At 39.3% G+C, this 21,363-nt stretch overlaps 1 protein-coding gene across 1 annotated transcript; it reads left to right on the forward strand.

The window, feature by feature from the left end:
- Positions 1-8: 8 nt before the first annotated feature.
- FBXO36 (F-box protein 36) lies at positions 9-19,640 on the forward strand. Its single transcript, XM_068692387.1, is given in 6 exon segments — positions 9-125; positions 10,024-10,043; positions 10,045-10,130; positions 11,039-11,160; positions 12,388-12,543; positions 19,494-19,640. Coding segments are annotated over 6 exon segments (648 nt in total).
- Positions 19,641-21,363: the final 1,723 nt, after the last annotated feature.

Below are 21,363 nucleotides of genomic sequence, written 5' to 3' on the forward strand. Positions count from 1 at the left end.
ATAATAGGATGACAGTGAACAATACAGTGAAAGGAATGGCAACAGATGGGGACTGCAGGCAAGAGAAGCTGTATGGCTGGGAAGTATCAAAAGAGCAGGCAGATATTTCTGGCAGGAAATGCAATGTATGTTTTTAATATACATAGATATCAACTTATCGTGGCAACTGATAATGAAAGGATAGATTTCAGCATGAGCTAAGCTGGTGCTGAAGCTGAATTGTGCAATAATTCCTTTCTATGCAATTTCCAATAACTCTGAAACCTACAGGTAGTAAGTGTCAATTTCATGTTAAAAATAATATTAAATAGAGTTGGACTGAACAAAATCAGTGCTTGAAGAAACAGATCCTACCTTTGGTGCCGAGTTGATAATTGAGAAAAAGGGCATATTTGTCACACCTGTTTATGGAAAACCAGAGACACAGGTAGTAATCAAGTATATCAGAACACTTGCACAATGTGATGGATTCTTTAGTGCCCCTGTCATTTGATCGGATGGAATTAAAGATGTAAATAAACAGCAAGGGAACCTTGAAAACCACGCTGAGAGCGTTTGTTCTTAAAAAGTGTGATGGGATTTGGGGGGGCCAATGCAATAAGTGTTTCTCAGAGTTTAGAGTAAGAGATGGTGCTGAAAGTGAGCTGGCCATATAACGTAGGAAGGCAATTTTCAGCAGAGAGTAGGTGAGACTGATTGCGGATGTACAATTCAGGATGATAAATATCTGAGAAGGGAGTAATGAGATGGTTGAACTAAGACTTCATCTGTAATAAAAAGGATTGCCAGTTATATTCACAGGCTGCTACAGGAGATGCAGATTCCCTGGAAAAGGACTTTACATTGTAACACTGCTGTACTCCAGGACTTTTATACACAAAGCAGGGAGTCCAACGGTTCCATTATTTGGCTCCTTACTCTAATGGAAAGGGGGGCAAAGGGGAGGAGGAAGAAAAGTGCAAAATTTAAAGCATAGACTAGACCTGAAATTTAACAAAGAGACCTTGAAACTGAAGTAAGAAGGAGGAAACTGAAAGAAACTGCTTCATATAAAACCTGTCAGTGCCTTATCCATCTGGAAAGGAATGTTATGTCTCACACTTAGCTAGCATCCTTTGTTCTGTTAAATAGTGGAATAATCTCTTTGTGGTGGTCTTATCTAGGTCTGCCTGTTTAATCACGTTAATAAATGGCAAGTATGCTCATAATTGCAGACTCTGATCCTCGAGAGTCATTCTTTATTCCCTCTGATAGTGTTGCTTTCCTCTCAGCACGTACCCCCTCCCCTTTTTTTCATCTGTCATTGTCCTGGTTTTGTATTGTTTCCTCTGATCCATGTGCACAGGTCTGTATGAGGGAGTAAGTTGGCCTCCAATGCATCTGTGCTGTAAGCATCTGTGTTTTGTGTTTGTGCTTTTTTGTGTATTTTTTTATTTTTTATTATTATTTTATTTATTAATTTCCCTGCAAGTTCAGGGAAAATGGATGAGGAAAAATACTAATATAGGAATAAAAGAGGAATGTAACTGAGGGGAAGGAAAGAGACAATATCAAGACAGCAGATTTCTTGTACAGACTTACCCTCTGCATTCTCTGAAAAATTAAATAAATAAAAATCCAAGCTTTTTATTACCTCTTCCTTCTATTATATTTTTATTATTACCTCTTCCTTCCAGCTTTTTATTACCTCTTTCTACCTGATCTAGTAGGTGGCGTCCCTGCCAGGGGGGTTGGAACTAGATGATCCCTAAGGTCCCTTCCAACCCAAGCCATTCTCTGATTCTTCTGTATTTTACTAAAATGTGTTATGGATGCTGTAAGTGGCAGCCTTTGGCACTCATAAACATGCACAACCCTAATTCCTTATCTGAAGTGGCTTGATGTTTTTGAATAGATGAGTGAAGTGGAAGAAAAAATAACAGCTTTGTAGTTGCTACACATGAAATTTTGGAATTGTGACATTTCTTTTCTCTTCTTCTCCATCCACTCAAAATATTTGTTAATAGCAACTCACAAAACTGCTTGCTTTTACACCAGGAAGTCATCTTTCCTTCCATATGCTGTTGTCTTTTAAGGCTTTACTCTACTGCCATCACTGCTATATTTTGTTTGGTAACTAAATTGTTTTTATATTTCCTTGCTATTAATGGTAATATTTTTTTCCCCTCCAAAACCAAAGCAGAAGTAGGGGAGGAAGGGATGTGGAATTGCATTGCCTCTAACTATTACATTACTTATACTCCTTTATGATTTATATCTTAAATTATAAGCTTGCTCACCTTTAATTACTGTAATCTGGAAAAATATCTCCACTGGTAGAAGTACAATGAGAACAAAGCAGTGATAATGCACCACCGAAATGCTACTCACAAATACTTGCATGAATGAATTAGGAAGAAGAAGATTTCTCAGAGGCCATGGAAGTATGTATAAACAAATTCAATGGTGAATCCATTATGAAGATCAATATTAAAATCTGAATTACTGTATTATTTACTCGATACAGAATTTTGGTAGCATTATCACCAACAAAATCATACCAACTTTTTTTTTACATTGCTAATATATTAATAACTATTGTGATACTGAGTAGAATCCATAGTTTCAAGTTGTTCAAAATTCCAGTGTGATGGTCTGAGAAAGTTCTTGGTTTTGTTTTTCTTTCCTTTATAGATCTCTGTAGCACAGCACATTAGGTTTAACACTTGAAAATCCTTGGTATAGATGAACAGGACATGTGATAGAAAACTGGAAAACTACACTATATCTGATAAGTGCCAGAAAGACTTGATTTTGGGGTGGTTTTTGTTGCTACTGAGTGGGCGTGAGAAGGAAACTACTATCCTGTACACTGTGATCCTATCAGTGTAGGCAACAAAACAGTAATCTGTATAACTTCCTGGACTATAGCAAATGCAAACAGATCTTTTGTAGCAATTGTCAAATGGAGCACTGGTGTTATAAACCCTACTTTAAATTTGCAAAATGGGTAATAATTTGCCAGAACATCAAAAGCATCCAATTTCCTACATGTAACAGGTGTCAACTCTTACCTATTTGATTTCATACTATGCATGCATGAAATGCGGAATGGCATCTGTGCATATATTTGGTTTAATTCCAGTTTGCTGAATGCTTGCACTGTTGCATGCAGATGTAGATCACTTTTTGTTCTTATTTATATATGTTATGTCAATGTTCTGATTTTCACTTGAATTTATTCAATGTATTTCAATAAATGGAGGAGTTTCATTACATCTGAATTCAAATATATTAAGAAGAAATAATGGTTAAAGGTGGTCGTTTAATCTGCATCAACCAGTCTTATCTTTAAATTGTTGCTAGCTTACAAGAACTACTTTTCTTATGCAAATACTAAAATCCATATTTATGCGCACTTCTGTTTATTGATTACTGTCTGGAACTAGAGTACTGACATTTTTAATAGAAACCTGTTATAAATGGCAGAAGGCATAAATACATACAAGTAGCAATACTTACACTGCTTAATTAGTCAGAAGACAAGTGGGGACATTGTCCTTGAGTAACCAGTCAGAAAGTAAAAATTTTTACGAAGTGACTATAGCAGCAATAAAAGCTTGCTTGCTCACCAGCCTAGCACAGTTGGAGACTTACTTTAATTAGTGAACGTGCTAAGTTTTTCTATTCAAGTAGTGTAGTTATGAGGGAGGCTGGTCTTTCTGCTGAGGTTGTTTAACTTAGTATATTTTGTCCCCATCAGTTACAACTGTTTTCACAGTGATATCCATTGGGAAAAGTAGAGTTAAATATCACTAAATTGAGATAGTCTTCTTAGTATTTTCCTCTTACAGGTCTCATTTTTTTTTTCTGTCAGCATCTTACAAGATTCACCAGTATGTTCATTAAAACATAATTCCAGTTTTTAAACTCTGTAACACCAGAATAACTAAGGAGACAGAGATCTAGAGTGACAGCATGTTAAGTAGTCTTCTATCATTACAATTTTCGTTGGTGAATGAACAAATGATGTAATCAGATATGAGCATTAGTCACTTTCAGAATAGTACTGGTGAATTGTGTGCTGTGTAGCTAATCGTTTAGTGCAAACAGTAATTTTTGCTTTACCTTCGTATTCTTATATTTACAAGGGAGTGAAATAGCCAGCTCAACATTTACCTTATCTCTACATATTACAGAAGCATGGTCAGGCAAAAATTTGGATTTTCAGGTAAGTGTCCTCAGGTGATCACAGTTCCCAAAAGCTCCATACAGCAAGGCCGACATTCAGAACATCTTTGATTTACTATAGAGACCAAAAGGGGCCTCAAACTTGCTGAGGGACACAAAGATAAAGTTAATCGCTTGGAATAGTGGAAAGCTTTTGACCATTCAGTAGTAGTGTAGCTAGAGGGCAAAACTGACTGGGGCCAATCTAGCTTACTCCTCATTAATGACCTGGATAATCAGACAGTGCACCTTGAGCAAGTTTGTGGAAGATAGAAAGCAGGAGGAGTGGTTGATGTGCCAGGTGGATCCTCACCACAAATGGTGTGCCACACCATTTGGAAGGACCTTGACGTATTGGTTTGATGGGCTGATGAGGATCTGCTGAAATTCAACAATGGGAGAGCATAACCACACGCCTCAGTGAGGCTGGTGATTGCCTGGCTGAAGAGCAGCCCTGCAGAAAAGGTCCTTAGGGTGATGATGACCACAAGGCAGCAGTGTAACTTTGCAGCACAGAGGGCTGCATTAGGAAGAGCATTCCCTGTAGGTCGAGGGAGGTGGTCCTTGCCCTCTACTCAGCACTGGGGAGACCACTTCTGGAGCAGCATACCCAGTTCTGAGCTTCGTGGTACAGGACAGACATGGACATTCTGGAGTTAGCCCAGTGAAGTGCTACTAAGATGATTAAGAGATCGAAGTATCTGTCATACAAAGAGAGGCTGAGCCAGTAGGAGTTCTTTAGCACATAGAAGACAAGGCTCGGAGGGGCCTGAGCACTGTGTACAGGCAGCTGATGGGAGGGAAGAAAGAAGACAGGACATCACTCTTCTCACTGGTTTCCAGTGACAGGAACAACGTTCTTTCTTATCTTTCAGTGAAATTTCTTGTGTTTCAATTTATTACTGTGGGTATAGTCAGACAGTGGAACAGGTTGCCCTGTTTTGAATTGAATTGAAGATCTGAACTGTCCATCCTTTGGAGATGTTCAAAACCCAGGTGGGCGCTGCTGAGCAGCCTAGATTTTAGTAGAGGGGGTGAGCTAATTATCTCCAGAAGTCCATCCAAACTTAGCTATTCAGTGATCTTTTTATCTCAAAAACTTACTTCAGTTCAGACTCTCTTTGTATTTACTCTAGCAAAAGATCTAGGAATACTGTCATGTTGGTTTAGCTCTGAATTTCTAAGATATAGAGAGAAGTCACTAAATGAGAATGCAAATGTTTCTTGTTTTTTTTTTTTTTTTGTTTGTTTGTTTTGTTTTTTGTTTTTTTTTTTTTTTTAGGACCCGTGGCTCCCTCACTGCATGGGGAAATAAGAATTTGGATGGATTGCAGTGACAAATACATGACTAAAATGAAAGTCTGGGTATTTAGGCCATTCATCTGGGACAGGAAAATAATTGAATCTAGATCTTTTAAGTCTCACCAAGCACTATTTCCTAGCTTCTGGAATCATCTTCCTCCTCCAATGAATATTTTAATTTTTTTAATTGGAACAATTTAAGAGAACAATGGGGATAATTAATCTCTATATAACCTGTAACCTGAGAAATGAAATTTTGAGTTATTGGTTTTGTTAATCAAAGGAGAAAGCTGAGTCTGAAGAACTCTGAAATCCTAAAAATGTTTGGGGGGGGAGCAGGAGTTTGTCATTTGTGTGCCTTTATAACAGGACTTCATATTTCACACCAACTGGCTTTCTTCAGCATCACCCAGAGCTTTCTCATTGAGCTTTCTCATTGTATCATATGAGTCTGTATTTCTATAACTTCAGATATAGATTAAATTAAGGGAAGGTTTGAGTCCTTAAAAGAAAAAGATGGCTGAAAAATGGCCTGAAAAGATGGCTTACCATATGACAAACTGCAAATATTTTCTTCATACAATGTAAATAGCACTATGCGTCTAATACTCTACTATCCAAATTAATTATGACAATAGATATTTCCATAATAATTTGTTGTAAATTTATCACTTAAATATTTTAATTAGTTAAAAAAAAATGCTCAGACTTTTTACCTAAAGCCTCGGTTGGATGCTGCTGTTCTTTGGTTTTGGTTCTGCTCATTGTTTCTTCTTATCTCTTTCATGAAGAAATGTCAGCAGAGTTAGAAATGTGGTATTCAGTTGCTTTAACACTTGAGCCTCCAAATAACATCAAGAATGAAATGTGTCCATGGTAACCAGGATGCACTAGTAATACCTTCCATTCCTTCCTCTTTTTAATCTATGCAAAATTGATGAGCATTACAAAATTATGCAATATTATCTTTGAATTAACTATGTGCCAGCAAATTAACAGGGTAACTATAGTTATGTCCTGTGTACATAAGGAAGTTTTTTAATAGAATACTGGTTTTGACAGCTTGTTCTATTGTGAATCAAAAAATGCCTAGAAATGCATCATGGTGTTTATGTAACTACTTAAATATTTTGCCTTTTCTCTTCCTCTGTGTGTTGGCCTGGTGTTCCTATTCTGACAGATAGTTGTGTAGCACTGTGCACCTCGGTACAACAGTGACAAAGATCAGAGATTACTGAGCTACTTATTTTTATAATTTTGAAGTGTTGGCATATTTCAGTATTAAAATGCTTTGCAATTTAGTATTGTACGATAAAGTTTTGTAAACATCTACTGGAATTGTTTTAAAAATATGACATATTTAATTTATAAAGGTATTGACTTAGTGTTCCATTTCATGGCTGGATCGTATGAAGTTAAAATCTCATTTAATGGTTTATTCTCTCTCTCTGTTTGAATGAAATACCTTATTGTACACTTCTATATATATGAACCTATATTATGTATAAATACTCATACACAATAATAAAATATATATATACTACCTAGAAAAGTTTGTCTTGTTAACACCAGTGCAGAATTTAGGCAAGCATCTGTTAGCTATGTATACTTAATTTTATTGCACTATGCATCCTAGACTGAAAAGTATTAATGTATTTTATAATTAATCATAACAAATTGTAATCTGTTGTGCAACATGATTTATTTAATGAATTAGACTTCTCACATAGTGCATAGCTAAATCTATAAGGTTATACAGAAAATGAATCAAGAATGTCAGTAGGTGTTAAAGTTCAGAAGTTGAAAAGTATCATCATCATTAATAATTTTTGGCAGGTGGTTTAGGGGTAGAGGCACTATTTTCTTTTTTAGTTACACTTGCTATTTCTGTTCCAGGAAGGGGTCTTGGATTTTTAGTTTGCTTGCTTGTTTGTAATGGTGGTTGTCTGTTTTGGTGGTAGTTCTGTTTTTCTTGTTTTTAAATAAATGGCACTTCCAACAATACAAAGAAAAGATGAAGAAAAGGCATGTTAAATGGTTTTCTTTTCTCCTTTAGCAATGATCCTTCCCTATTTCTTGCATACCATTTTGAAGGGTATGCAAGCTGAGGAACGTGAGGAAAGATGCCTTTTATTTCTCCATTTGTGTATCAGTTTTGTTCTGACCTTGTTCTCACCTACTGTTTTCCACAAATAAGCGTGGAAGTAGCCTCACGTGCTGATTCTTTCTACACTGCTAGAGATAAAAAGAGCTTTTGGAAGTACAGTACAGTAGTTTGCTGTCGTTATCCCTGTGGAGGGCTACAAAAGTACTAGTTCTGAAGCCTTCCCAGGTACTAGGATCATCATTGAAGCAATGACAAGCAGTTCATAATCCCTGTTTGCATTGAAGTCTCATATTACTGCTAGTATCTTAAGTGACATTATTTTAGCAAAGTTGTAGTCTATACTGTATGTGTATGTTATAAAAATGTTAGCTATTTTAAAATGTTTGCACACCAAATTTTAAATGCAGATTGGATAAATGTATTTTTCTCCTTCAGAGGCAACTGTTTCATTGTAAAAGAATAAAGGTTATGCATGTCGTTGTAAAATAGGATGAACTTATGCAACCGAGCGGGATGTTTGTTCTCCTATTCCCATAGTAAGAGTTATTTTTACAGAATATCATTGATAAGTCTGGGAGTTAATTGAAGCTATTTTGTGTCTTTACTATCTGAAAGATGATTTAGTAACTCTAATTCACCACTATAATGATACACTATCCACAAGAAACATCAAAATGATGAGTTATAGCTGGCTATATTTGTACATGTTGGGCTGGTACTGTATATGAGATATCAACAGGATAGAAGCAAGACTTGAAAAATAGAGAAATGATTTGTGTGGGCCTGCCTTGGCAGACTAGTCTGGAATCTGAGCTTTAACTTGAAAGTTTAATAATGAAAGTGAATTCAACTTACTGGGAGTTACAAATATTTAATTATTTTCAATTTGAAAATCCTATATATTGACACTGAAATAGTGGAGAGCTCTGAAGTTAAATCTCATGTTAGATATAGACCACTGTTATGTCTAAGATTTATAGTGAAAAGTTTAACTCTGCATTCTTCGGTCAGTAAATGTGAGTAGTCATCTGTGGCTTATTGATAGTTAAGCCAACGCTTGCTTTTAATTTTCCTTTTCTACATGCTGGTAGAAAAAAATAGTAAGAATTTACAGATTAACAATAGGAATATCAGCTATGTGTACATTAGAAAACATGCATAGGTGTATATAAAACAAACAATTTATCACTTAGTGTGTCAGGAATCTATGTATACATATACCAGTGTACAATCCTGACTTGTATCAAGCATATGGGAGCAAATAACACAGATTTAATACTAGTAAGACTACCTTTTTTTTATCCAACTTTACCACAGCAGCAACTGAGTCCAACTTCTGTCTTGTATCGTGATCTTTTCCAGCAATTTATGTGAAGGAAGACACTTCGCTTTCCTGTAGACCCAGCTGTGACAGCAACAAAGCAAAAGTAGATATTAAAAGCTGACACTGTTCAAGCATATATGTGATGTTTGAAGAGAACTTGGGGGAGAATTCCTGGTATCCAGGGCCACTTGTTCTCCATCATTTTCATGGCTAAATAATTCACTAGGTATATTATACTATCTTTTGTCTCAGCTGTATTCTGTAAAGAAAAAAAGCTTTTCTTTTCTTTTCTTTTCTTTTCTTTTCTTTTCTTTTCTTTTCTTTTCTTTTCTTTTCTTTTCTTTTCTTTTCTTTTCTTTTCTTTTCTTTTCTTTTCTTTTCTTTTCCTTTCCTTTCCTTTCCTTTCCTTTCCTTTCCTTTCCTTTCCTTTCCTTTCCTTTCCTTTCCTTTCCTTTCCTTTCCTTTCCTTTCCTTTCCTTTCCTTTCCTTTCCTTTCCTTAATCTTTTCTTTTTTTTTCTCCCAGAATATGAGTTAAATGTGTACTTCTATAGAGCTTTTTCCTGAGTTTTCAGGCAGTCTGAGTGCTGACGCTTGAACTATCCTGTTAATTTTGACAAAATGTTAAAACAACAATTCAACCTTTAATGCTGTCACTGTTGAATGCTTGAACAGTTGAATGGGTATTTCTACTTAATGACCTAATTTAATGTCTGATCAACTGTATTTCTGCCACTAAATGAAAAATAAAAAGATTATTCATCATTTTGCAGGTTGAGATGTCATTAAAGGTGTTCTAATTTCTACAAGCAATTCGCATTCAGGGATTGGAAAAAAATTATTTGTGTGTAAAAACATTTCACACTTGTCTAGATGCATTATGGGATATTTATTTTCCTTTGAAGCATGTTGTAAGGCCGTTGTTAATGAAACCATGGCCTGATCCCTTATGATAACTTTGTTTGGGGAATGCAGAAATAATTACATAACTAGAATCCTGAATCCTAGTAAAGTATTTATCTCATGGAGCTTTATTCATTTCTTCTTGCCTTTTTTTTTTTTCTTTTTCTTCCCCAGCTGTAGGTAATTTTCAGGTGGTGGATGATCTCTCCGGAATAAATTTTGTGAGTCAAAACCTGGAGAAATTAAAGAATCCCAGGAGCATTTTTTGAGTGATTCATCTCTTCATAGTAAGATAATAAAAATAATTACAAATTTGCTGTGGCATATAATGGAATAATCTAGCAATAAGGATCTGTAATAACTTTAATGAAAGATGTGATTGCTTTGGCTAACAGGCTTTTGTATGTGAATTCATTAATATAGATTAATGGAGGAAGCGCAGAAAAACAAAAAGACATAACAGTAACTTTAAATACAGAATAAATCCTAGCAACACTGATAGTTTCATTAAAGAACAAATGACAGAGATATTAGCAACAAAAATAGGCCAGAAAGAAACATTTTTATTGTTAATAGCTAGGTAGCTCCTTATAGTGCTCTGTGCCAGCATGCTTATTCATATGGCCATGTCTCGAGCTACATGGATTCCCAAGCTGTTCTACACCGAGTGCAACGGGTGTTAGATGAGCTTAGGAATATACAGCCAAATATAGAAAGGCGGTGGGGATGCTACTAAATAAACCTCAAAATGTAAATGTATAGAGCTGTTTTCCAAAGCCTGGAAACCAGAAAGATAATAGAAAAGTCTCTGTTGATGGGATTATTCAGAGGTTTTGTATCCTACAGGAAGTATTGAAAGCCACAGCTGTTTTTCCTTCCTAACAATTAGTTATTTCTTCCTTTTTCTAAAATTGCATTTAAAATTATGCATGGAGATTTCCCATTGGTTTTTAGTAAAATTTTAACATAAAATACAGATATTTTATTTTGTTCAGCTGCTGTATTGTCATATTGATATTACTTCCAACCATAGCTGTTGCCATTCCATACAATCAGCTATTTTTACAGCTCCTTTTTGACTCCTGCTAGGGGAGTTAACCTGTTCCTCATCTGAGTATTCACAGATGTATTTATTTATTTATTTATTTTGAGAAAATCTGTTTTGTTTTGTTTTTTAAGTTTAAATTATTTCTAGTGGGGTTAGGAAGAATAGACACCATGGAAATGGAACATTTAATCAATATCCTATACAAGCATTTGAAGTATCCAATGGAAAATTTAAGAAATAAACATTCTAGAATGAACATTCACAGTCTAGTAAACTTATATCAACTAGTAATACAACTATACGTATCCATCTTTGTTTTGATTTTTGTTTCCTTTTTGGATAGTGAAGTTCAAGATACCGTATTTCATCTCATAATCTCAATAAAGCAAGAGATAAGAGCAAGATTTTGTGTATGCCTAGATTTTCATTATGGTTTTACAAGGAAGGAAAATTAATTCGTGGTAGTGTAGGCCAAGAGAAGAGAGATCTAAATTTCTGGGTGAATGAACAAAGAGTACAAGTCGTCAAGTAGTATGCAGCACTCTTAGGATAAAAATCTTACAGAAAACCTGGAGTTCTGGAGTAACTTTCATTATTAGGTCTACAGTAATTGGCAGACGCGTATATAAGTCAATATAAATACAGCTAAATATATTTCTAAAATAGCCAAGCTATGTCACATTATTAAAATTTATTTCAAAGCAAGTTGATAAATTAGATAAACGATCTGAAGAAACTGTTAAATTCAAAACAACAAGTTCCAAGGCGGAAACTGAAGCAGAAATAATCAACTGTATGCATGCAGGATGGGAAGAAGCTCATTAAGTAGCAGATCCATAGAAAAAGAATTTGGTGTTGTACTGGATCACGATGTGAATAAGTCAAAAAAAAATGTCATGTCACTATGGAGGATGATGGTCTTCAATTTTATGTTACTGGTTTTATGCAAGATAAGAAGCATAACTGGAGGGACTTCTCATGTCAGAGCCATCATTTTCCCCACAGCATGCAGCTAAAGTAATTTTTCAGTTCTTTTAGTAACATCCTCTTGCATAAATAGCACAGATTTTATGTAAATATATACATATCTATGTGGACAAGTGGGCAAAATGGATCTGGGCAAGTTTCAGTTCAGTTTTCCTGCTGTTTTAATGTTTCTCAGTTGAAATGAGTTTGCTCTATGTACGGGGGGTGTTATTGATTTTGTTGGTTGGGTTTTTTTTACATGTTGTTTTAACAATAGACACGTTTTACTGCATAAGCTGTAGATACTGATAACTCTCAATATGAACTGGAAATGTTATCTATTGCTAATATTTACTTTTAGATATTATGTGCTCTTTTTTCTAGAAAACAACCAAAAAATTAGAGCTGATTTTTTTATTATTATTATTGTTTATGTGAATAATGTGAGATTATTGGGAAGAAATTTCAGGCTTTTACAAATCTGTTGTCTCTTGGGATTTTTTTTTTAATCACAGTTCAAATTACTGTAGTTTGGTGCCAAGGTTCTGGAACATGTCCTCAATCTGTGCCGGGGTAAATACGACTTCCTGGATCGGCTTCCTGTCCCATTGCTCCAGGACATCATTTCCTTTCTGGAACTTGAAAATATTGCCAGACTTTCTCAAGTTTCATGCAGATTTGAAATGGTAAATATATATATATATATAATGTATATTTTTTTATATATATGTACACACACACACATAGATATATAAATATATTTTAAAATTTTTGCCTTGTTATGCAGTATGTTGTTTTTGTTACATCTCATATTACTGTAATCATCAATCTGTCTACTTTACTTTAAGTTTGTGACAATGCAATAATCATCTGTACACAAACAACTAAACATGAAGAATGAAAACTAGATCTTAGGCTGTTAGAGAAATGGCACTTATCCTGCAGGCTTTTTGTTATATGTAATGAATGCAACAAACCAGGAAATATCATTGTAATTCATGGTTGGATGTTATGCACAACTTCCAGGATTAAGTATTTGAAATGTAAAAGCTATGCTTTGTATTACGGTTTGTATCACTGTAGTGTCTATGAACTCGAACCACAGACCAGGATTCCCTTATGCTAGACTCATTAACAAACAACAAATTATTGCTATTGCTAGAGAGCTTACATTTTAAACCTTTAGCAAAAGACCTAAAATTCTGAATAAATACAGGAACACAAGGAAAGAGAATTTTTTTCAAGAGTTTTATAGACCTTGCATGAAGGAGCTTTAAGAAGTGCAAGAGGAGAAAGAAATGACTTTGTGCTTGCTAGCTTGCTTGGAATCTACTTCCAAGTATCAGGAGAGTATGGGAAATAGTACAAACATGCTGAATTGGAAATTTGAATGGCAAACAACAGAGGTTGTTGCTATTGGCTCATTGGAGCTACAGGTAGACTCTCAATGCTGAATGAGGGAGAGCAAATAGGGGAAGAGAGGCTGGAAGTCCCAAAAGAATGAGAAACAATTTGTTGGTGGAAAAAGAGAAAAATCATAGGACGACATAGGCTGGGTTGGAATGGTCTTTGAGAGGTCACTCTTTCCAACTTCTTGCTCAGTGCAGCAACAGGTAATTGGAAGGATGGAAAGATAATGTATTTAGAGCCACAATCTAGGAAGATTATTTTTGCAGCTCTGAATGTCTCAAAATTGCATTTAAGCATATTAAAGAGAAAAATAACTTGATTCTTATCCCCAGGGGTGCTGTAGGAACCTAGAATGAAGCCTGTCAAGTTATGGGTTTTACAGTTACTGAAAGCACAAGTAATGGTGAGACCTTAGGAGGAAGATAAAAAACAGGTTTAGTCATCTTGAAACTGATGTGACAGCTAGATGCTCCTGGAGAGGCTTCAGAGAGACAGATTAACCTTTTAGTATGGAGAACAGGACATGTCTCTGGTACAGAGTACAGACTCCAAATTGTGCCAGGCTGAGGTTACTCGCAGGCTTTTTATTACTTCAAGTCTATGTGGCTCAAGAAAAATTCTCTAAAAGACTGCTGATAGTTCAAGAGGCTGTGGCTGTACAGCTGTTCCTATGGTATGGCTGGAAAGACATTACAGGTTCTTTAGTGGGTGTGAGTTTATTGAGTGTGAGTGCAAGTGAGCACAAAACATACAAGGCAGTGTACAGACAGTGCAGAAGAAAATGCCGAGATAAGAATAGAGTGCATGTCATGAATTTAGAGATGAAGGGCAGATTGAGGTAGATAAGCTTGCTGAATTCACGTCTTCAGTGTGAGGATAAAAGGGTTGATTCTGCAACTGGGTAACAAGTAAAGGATGAGACAATAAAAGTGATTAAAGGAGAGGAAGAGAATGGACAGAAGTTATGTTATTTATTAATATACATCTGTCAATTGCAGAGCATGTAGTAGAGTAGGATTAAGGTGCTGTGGAGGGCCATAAAATTTTCATTAGTTTAACACAAAGCCTTGGATGTTCTGGAACTTACGAAAATCCTAAAAAGTGTTAACTTGCGTAATAGTAAAAATTTGGGCACAAAGAAATAACCTATTACAAGTGGTAATGGCATGCTCTGATCCCTCATTTCAGCAGTATTTAAAAATAAAAATAAAAATTTGTCCCAATAGTATGAGTTTTAATTCCAGACCAATTTATGTGCAGTTTGGTGTGCTGTTCTGTATGGAATTATGAAATAGCATGTTCAGATTTTCAAACGGGGGAAAACAATATACCAAAGTTACATGTACTCTACCATAAAGACATCAAATTTATCAAATTTTTATTACAATTAAAAAGCGCAGGGAAGGTGGAAAATGAAAAAATCTGGAGGCTTTTGCAGCAGGCATGCTGTCTCCACAGGAAGGATGGAAGGAAGAGCTGGCTGCCGTGCCACCCTTGGGTTTGTCAGCAGTAGCTGTGTCCTGACCCCTTTGGCCGAGGGGTGTCCTGCTGGTGTCCTATCCGCTTCTGATAGTCCAGGCGGGCAGTGACGACATTGAAGACAGAAGCCTGAAGGCTATCAAAAGAGACTTTAGGGGGCTGGGACGGTTAGTGGACGGAGCGGGAGTGCAGGTAGTGTTTTCGTCCATCCCTACGTTGACAGGGAGGGGTACGGAGAGGACAAGGAAAGCCCACCTGTTAAACACGTGGCTCCGGGGCTGGTGCCAACGCAGAAATCTTGGGTTTTTCGACCATGGGACAGTTTACTCAGCACCTGGTCTGATGGCCGTAGACGGGTCCCTATCCTTTAGGGGAAAAAGGATCCTTGGCCAGGAGCTGGCGGGGCTCATTGATAGGGCTTTAAACTAGGTGAGAAGGGGGATGGGGCTGAAGCAAGGATTGTTGGAGCTGTGCCAGGGGGAGCAATGGCAAGGCCGGAGGATAAGGTAAAGGCCCAGCTGAAGTGCATCTACACCAATGCACGCAGCATGGGTAACAAACAGGAGGAGCTGGAATCCATCGTGCAGCAGGCAGGCTATGACTTGGTTACCATCACGGAAACGTGGTGGGACCACTCTCATGACTGGAGTGCTGCAATGCCTGGCTATAAGCTCTTCAGAAGGGACAGGCAGCACAGAAGGGGTGGCGGTGTGGCTCTCTATATTAGAGAGTCTTTCGATGTTGTAGAACTCGAGGCTAGGAATGACAAGATCGAGTCCCTTTGGGTTAGGATCAGCAGGGACAACAAGGCTAGTGTCCTGGTCGGGGTCTGCTATAGACCGCCGAACCAGGATGAGGAGACGGATGAGGAGTTCTACAGGCAGCTGACAGAAGTTGCGAAATCTTCAGCGCTTGTACTCGTGGGGGACTTCAACTTCCCTGACATATCCTGGAAGCACAACACAGCCCAGAGGAAGCAGTCTAGGAGGTTTCTGGAGAAAGTGGAAGATAGCTTCCTGACGCAGCTGATTAGTGAACCTACCAGGGGTGGTGCCCTGCTAGACCTTCTCTTCACAAACAGAGAAGGACTGGTGGAGGATGTGATTGTCGGGAGCTGTCTTGGGCAGAGTGACCACGAAATGGTGGAGTTCACTATTCTTGGCGAGGCCAGGAAGGGAACCAGTAAAACCACTGTATTGGACTTTCGGAGGGCTGACTTTGGGCTGCTCAGGACACTAGTTGGTGGAATCCCTTGGGAGGCGGTTCTGAAGGGCAGAGGGGTCCAGGAAGGCTGGGCGCTCTTCAAGAGGCAAATCCTAATGGCGCAGGAGCGGTCTGTCCCCATGTGCCCAAAGATGAGCCAGCGGGGAAGAAGACCAGCCTGGCTCAACAGAGAACTATGGCTTGAGCTTAGGAGAAAAAAGAGGGTTTATAATCTTTGGAAAAGTGGGCAGGCCACTAGGGAGGACTATAAGGATGTAGCGAGGCTGTGCAGGGACAAAATTAGGAAGGCCAAAGCTCATCTGGAGCTCAATCTGGCTACTGCCGTTAAAGATAACAAAAAACGCTTTTATAAATACATCAACACAAAAAGGAGGACAAAGGAGAATCTCCATCCTTTACTGGATGCGGGGGGGAACTTAGTTACAAGAGATGAGGAAAAGGCGGAGGTGCTCAATGTCTTCTTTGCCTCAGTCTTTAGCGGCAATACCGGTTGTTCTCTGGATACCCAGTACCCTGAGCTGGTGGAAGGGGATGGGGAGCAGGATGTGGCCCTCACTATCCACGAAGAACTGGTTGGTGACCTGGTACAGCACTTGGATGTGCACAAGTTGATGGGGCCGGATGGGATCCACCCAAGGGATCTGAGAGAACTGGCAGAGGAGCTGGCCAAGCCACTATCCATCATTTATCAACAGTCCTGGCTATCGGGGGAGGTCCCAGCTGACTGGCGGCTAGCGAATGTGACGCCCATCTACAAGAAGGGCCGGAGGGCTGACCCGGGGAACTACAGGCCTGTCAGTTTGACCTCAGTACCAGGGAAGCTCATGGAGCAGATCCTCTTGGGAGTCATCATGCGGCACTTGAAGGGCAAGCAGGCGATCAGTCCCAGTCAGCATGGGTTTATGGAAGGTAGATCCTGCTCGACGAACCTGATCTCCTTCTATGACAAAGTGACGCGCTGGGTGGACGAGGGAAAGGCTGTGGATGTGGTCTACCTTGACTTCAGCAAGGCTTTTGACACCGTCTCCCACAGCATTCTCCTCAAGAAACTGGCTGCTCTTGGCTTGGACTGGCGCACGCTTCGTTGGGTTAGAAACTGGCTGGATAGCCGGGCCCAAAGAGTTGTGGTAAATGGAGTCAAGTCCAGTTGGAGGCCAGTCACTAGTGGCGTCCCCCAGGGCTCGGTGCTGGGGCCGGTCCTCTTTAACATCTTCATCAATGATCTGGATGACGGCATTGAGTGCACCCTCAGTAAGTTTGCAGATGACACCAAGTTAGGTGCGTGTGTCGATCTGCTCGAGGGTAGGAAGGCTCTGCAGGAGGATCTGGATAGGCTGCACCGATGGGCTGAGGTCAACTGCATGAAGTTTAACAAGGCCAAGTGCCGGGTCCTGCACCTGGGGCGCAATAACCCCAAGCAGAGCTACAGGCTGGGAGAGGAATGGTTGGAGAGCTGCCAGGCAGAGAAGGACCTGGGAGTGATGGTGGACAGTCGGCTGAATATGAGCCAGCAGTGTGCTCAGGTGGCCAAGAAGGCCAACGGCGTCCTGGCTTGTATCAGAAACACTGTGACCAGCAGGGCTAGGGAGGTGATCGTCCCCCTGTACTCGGCTCTGGTGAGGCCGCACCTCGAGTACTGTGTTCAGTTTTGGGCCCCTTGCTACAAGAAGGACATCGAGGTGCTTGAGCGGGTCCAGAGAAGGGTGACGAAGCTGGTGAGGGGCCTGGAGAACAAGTCCTACGAGGAGCGGCTGAAGGAGCTGGGCTTGTTCAGCCTAGAGAAGAGGAGGCTCAGGGGCGACCTTATCACTCTCTACAGATACCTTAAAGGAGGCTGTAGCGAGGTGGGGGTTGGCCTGTTCTCCCACGTGCCTGGTGACAGGACGAGGGGGAATGGGCTTAAGTTGCACAAGGGGAGTTTTAGGTTAGATGTTAGGAAGAACTTCTTTACTGAAAGGGTTGTTAGACACTGGAACAGGCTGCCCAGGGAGGTGGTGGAGTCACCATCCCTGGAAGTCTTTAAAAGACGTTTAGATGTAGAGCTTAGGGATATGGTTTAGTGGGGACTGTTAGTGTTAGGTCAGAGGTTGGACTCGATGATCTTGAGGTCTCTTCCAACCTAGAAAATCTGTGATTCTGTGATTCTGTGATTCTTGCTGCTGAGCCCCGAGGACGGGAGGTGTTGAGGGACAGTCCCAGCCCCAGGACTGTCAGGGGCTCCACGCTCCCGTCCTGTCTGACACCCTCACAGGGTGAGCTGAGCACTGGTCTTTGTTACCCAAAGCGTGGCACCGTTTCTCCTCTCCCTGTAGTTGAGCAAAAATTCGGCTCTCCAGGGTACCCAATGTGTATTTCAAAGGGCCTTCGCTTTCCTCTAGGTACCGCTTCCTTCCCAGTAACACAGAGGCAGCGCATTTCAAACAGACGATGCACGGAGGCCCTGCGTTGGCCCCCGCCGCTCAGGCACCGACCGCGTTTTGCAAAGGCGCTGTCAGAGGCCTCTCAGTGCCTCCCGGCACAAGCTCGGGCTCAGGCTCGGTTTATTTTGTAGAGGACCTCAGCCGGCCCGAGCGGGCAGCACCGCCATGCAGGCCGCGGCCCCGGGCCAGGCCGCCTCGGGTTGCCGGCGGCTGCTCCCGCCAGGGGGAGCCCGGGGCCCGGCGCGGGCGGCAGCCGGGGCAGCGCCGCGACCGCCGGCCCGGCCCTGGGGACGCTGACAGGAGCGGGGCGCCGGGGGGGGCGGCTGGGCCGAGCTGCGGGCTGGGCGCTGGCTGCTTCTGCAGGAGCAGGAGAACGGCTAGGGAAAGATAGCAGAGACTTAAAGAACACTGGACGTCATTTTTTCTGCCTCTTTAAAATGTAACATTTCCACACAATTCTGTTTATGGAGGCACTCTGAGAGGGGGAAACATCTCCTGAGGAATGGCCTTACTCGCTTAAGGCTTCTGAAAGAGTGTTTCTGTTATAAGTCCAAATGCAATTGTGAATAGGACCAGGAACAAACGCATTTGGCTCCTTTTACTTGCCATAAAACAAGTTTGTATTTGCGATTTGTCTTCTACATCCTGCCAAATTTTTCAGTGTAAGCTTACACAGCTGCATAGATTTCAGTGGGGCCATAGGAATTACATACCAGGAAAGTCTGTGGCAATACATCTGCCCTGTTTGTAGTGTGGTAGAGAGGCCTTCGATGTCATACTAAACGAAACTCCACACGTTTCACAGAAGTGTCATATCTTGCGTCAACAGCACTGGGCAAAACTTCCGCTGCCATCACTGTGAGTTGTTCCTAATGCTGCGTCTTCCAAGACAGCAGGCAAGCAGCTTACACCGAGTGACCCCCGTATTTGGTGGCTGTGTTGTCTGATCACATTTTGTGCAAATAAAATGATCAGTTAGGAATGAATAAGCCAAATGATGATTTTAGGCCTTTACTTTCTCTTACAACTAGACATGTAACAGTAATGCACAATGGTAAAAAAAAAATTAAATAATAATAATAATAAAAAAAAAAAATGTGGAGAACTTGTATGATACAATTACACCTGAAACCAAAGATCTTGCACTGGAAATGGGCTGGAAACATTTTTTCTCCACAACCAGAATTCAGCTACGGCTGCAGCTCTGAAGGAGGCAGAAACAAGATGCTTAAAACCAAGAAACTGAGTAAAAATGCATTTTTCATTGACGTAACCATTGTAAGGTGTGGGCTTGCTATTTGTCAGGTCATATGTACTGACTTTTCTTCCTTATTAGAGAAAGCAGATTAATTAAAGGATTAAAAGAGTAACAACAAAACACGTCGTACTAGAAGCAACATGTAAATAATACAACCTTTAACATGTTAGACATCCTGAAATTGTATTATCCTCAGCGTCGTAAGATACTAATAGTAGAAGAGGTGGTGGTTCCTTTGTACTTCATCCTTCTGACTTCCGTATTTTGTTCTGTATCGTTACCTATACAGAATAGGGCAGAAAGTCAGCAATCTTTTTGTCCTACAAAAGTGGATGGTGAATGCTGAGGATTTTACTGTCCACCATGGTAAATTTTCAATGGTTATGGGCGAGTAACATGTAGTTGGTTCCAGACTTTGATGTATTTTGAAATATTTTAAATTATTTTCTAAATTTCAAGCAAATAATCATTTTTTCAACAGGAAGAAATTTTTTCAGTGACCGAGGGTATCAATCAAATGGTCTTCCTCATCCTGCACAATCCATCAAAATCATGCTTTTTTTCTTTTTCCTTGAGGCAGAAGTTTTCCTTTATGTTGCTGATGCAGCAACTTCTAAAAGTATTTGATTTCTATTGGTGGAGTTGTATAATTAATAGGAGACATTTGCTATCTTATGAAACTGGTTATGATGGTTAGTTAAGAGTGCTTTAAACTGAAAGCAGTTTTTACTGAATTATAGCCTTACCACAACAATCAACTTCACTAATTAAGAGGCTAAATATTGTTGCTCTGAAAGTACTGATCGATTAAGACACCATTTGTCGTTGACTAGACTTAAGACCTGAGCATTAAAAACAGTGATTGCAGTATTTTAAGTGTAATATCTGAAGGGTGTCTAAACGCGTATATTTACAACTTTTTAAAAAATGTCAAGTATTAAATATGAATTTTGTAAATTCATTAAAAATAAATACAGTGTTTCTGTATATTTTTATATCTTTATAAAGCTGCATTTTAGTTCTTACAAGATGGTTGTTAATTTATATTTACATTATTTTGTCCTACAACTACATATCAAAATTCTTGAAGAATTTGATGATTATAGTTCTTTAGGTAGAAAATTTTCACATTAAACCAATAATGCATTCTTTCCTCCTTGTGACTATTTCCTTTCAGAACAATGACAAAACTTTGCGATGTGCATAAAATACTGTATTCATGAAATTTCTGTTCTGTGTAATAAAACACTGTAAAGGGTAACTTTGCTTTAGAGATGTCTTTAAGAAATATGGTATGTGAGCAGAGCTACTAAGCAGCAGACCCTTTATTCTCACTTTCTGTAAATTTACCACCAATTACTTTTTTGTTAAGTTGTGACATCAGAAGAGATTTAGGCAGTTTCAGGTTCAGAAACTATGCTAGCCAATATAGACTGAGTTAATATTACTTAAAATCCTAATTTCACTCTGATTTGCGTGCCCACCTTACTGCCTCTTTAAATAAACATGTATCTGTCCCTTCTGTTATCAGAAATGAGAACAACCATTTTTCGGGGGAATCTTCATTTTTATGTTTAAGAAATTAACTTAATCAGTAAATGAACAGAAAGTGAATTTTAGGGTAATGTATGTTTATTCCCATTTTACAGCCCATTAAGGACTTCTATAAGAAGATATGTTGCAGATATCAGAAGTGAACAACATATTATTCATTA

The sequence above is a fragment of the Anas acuta genome, chromosome 9, assembly GCF_963932015.1.
Source record: "Anas acuta chromosome 9, bAnaAcu1.1, whole genome shotgun sequence".
NCBI lineage: Eukaryota > Metazoa > Chordata > Aves > Anseriformes > Anatidae > Anas > Anas acuta.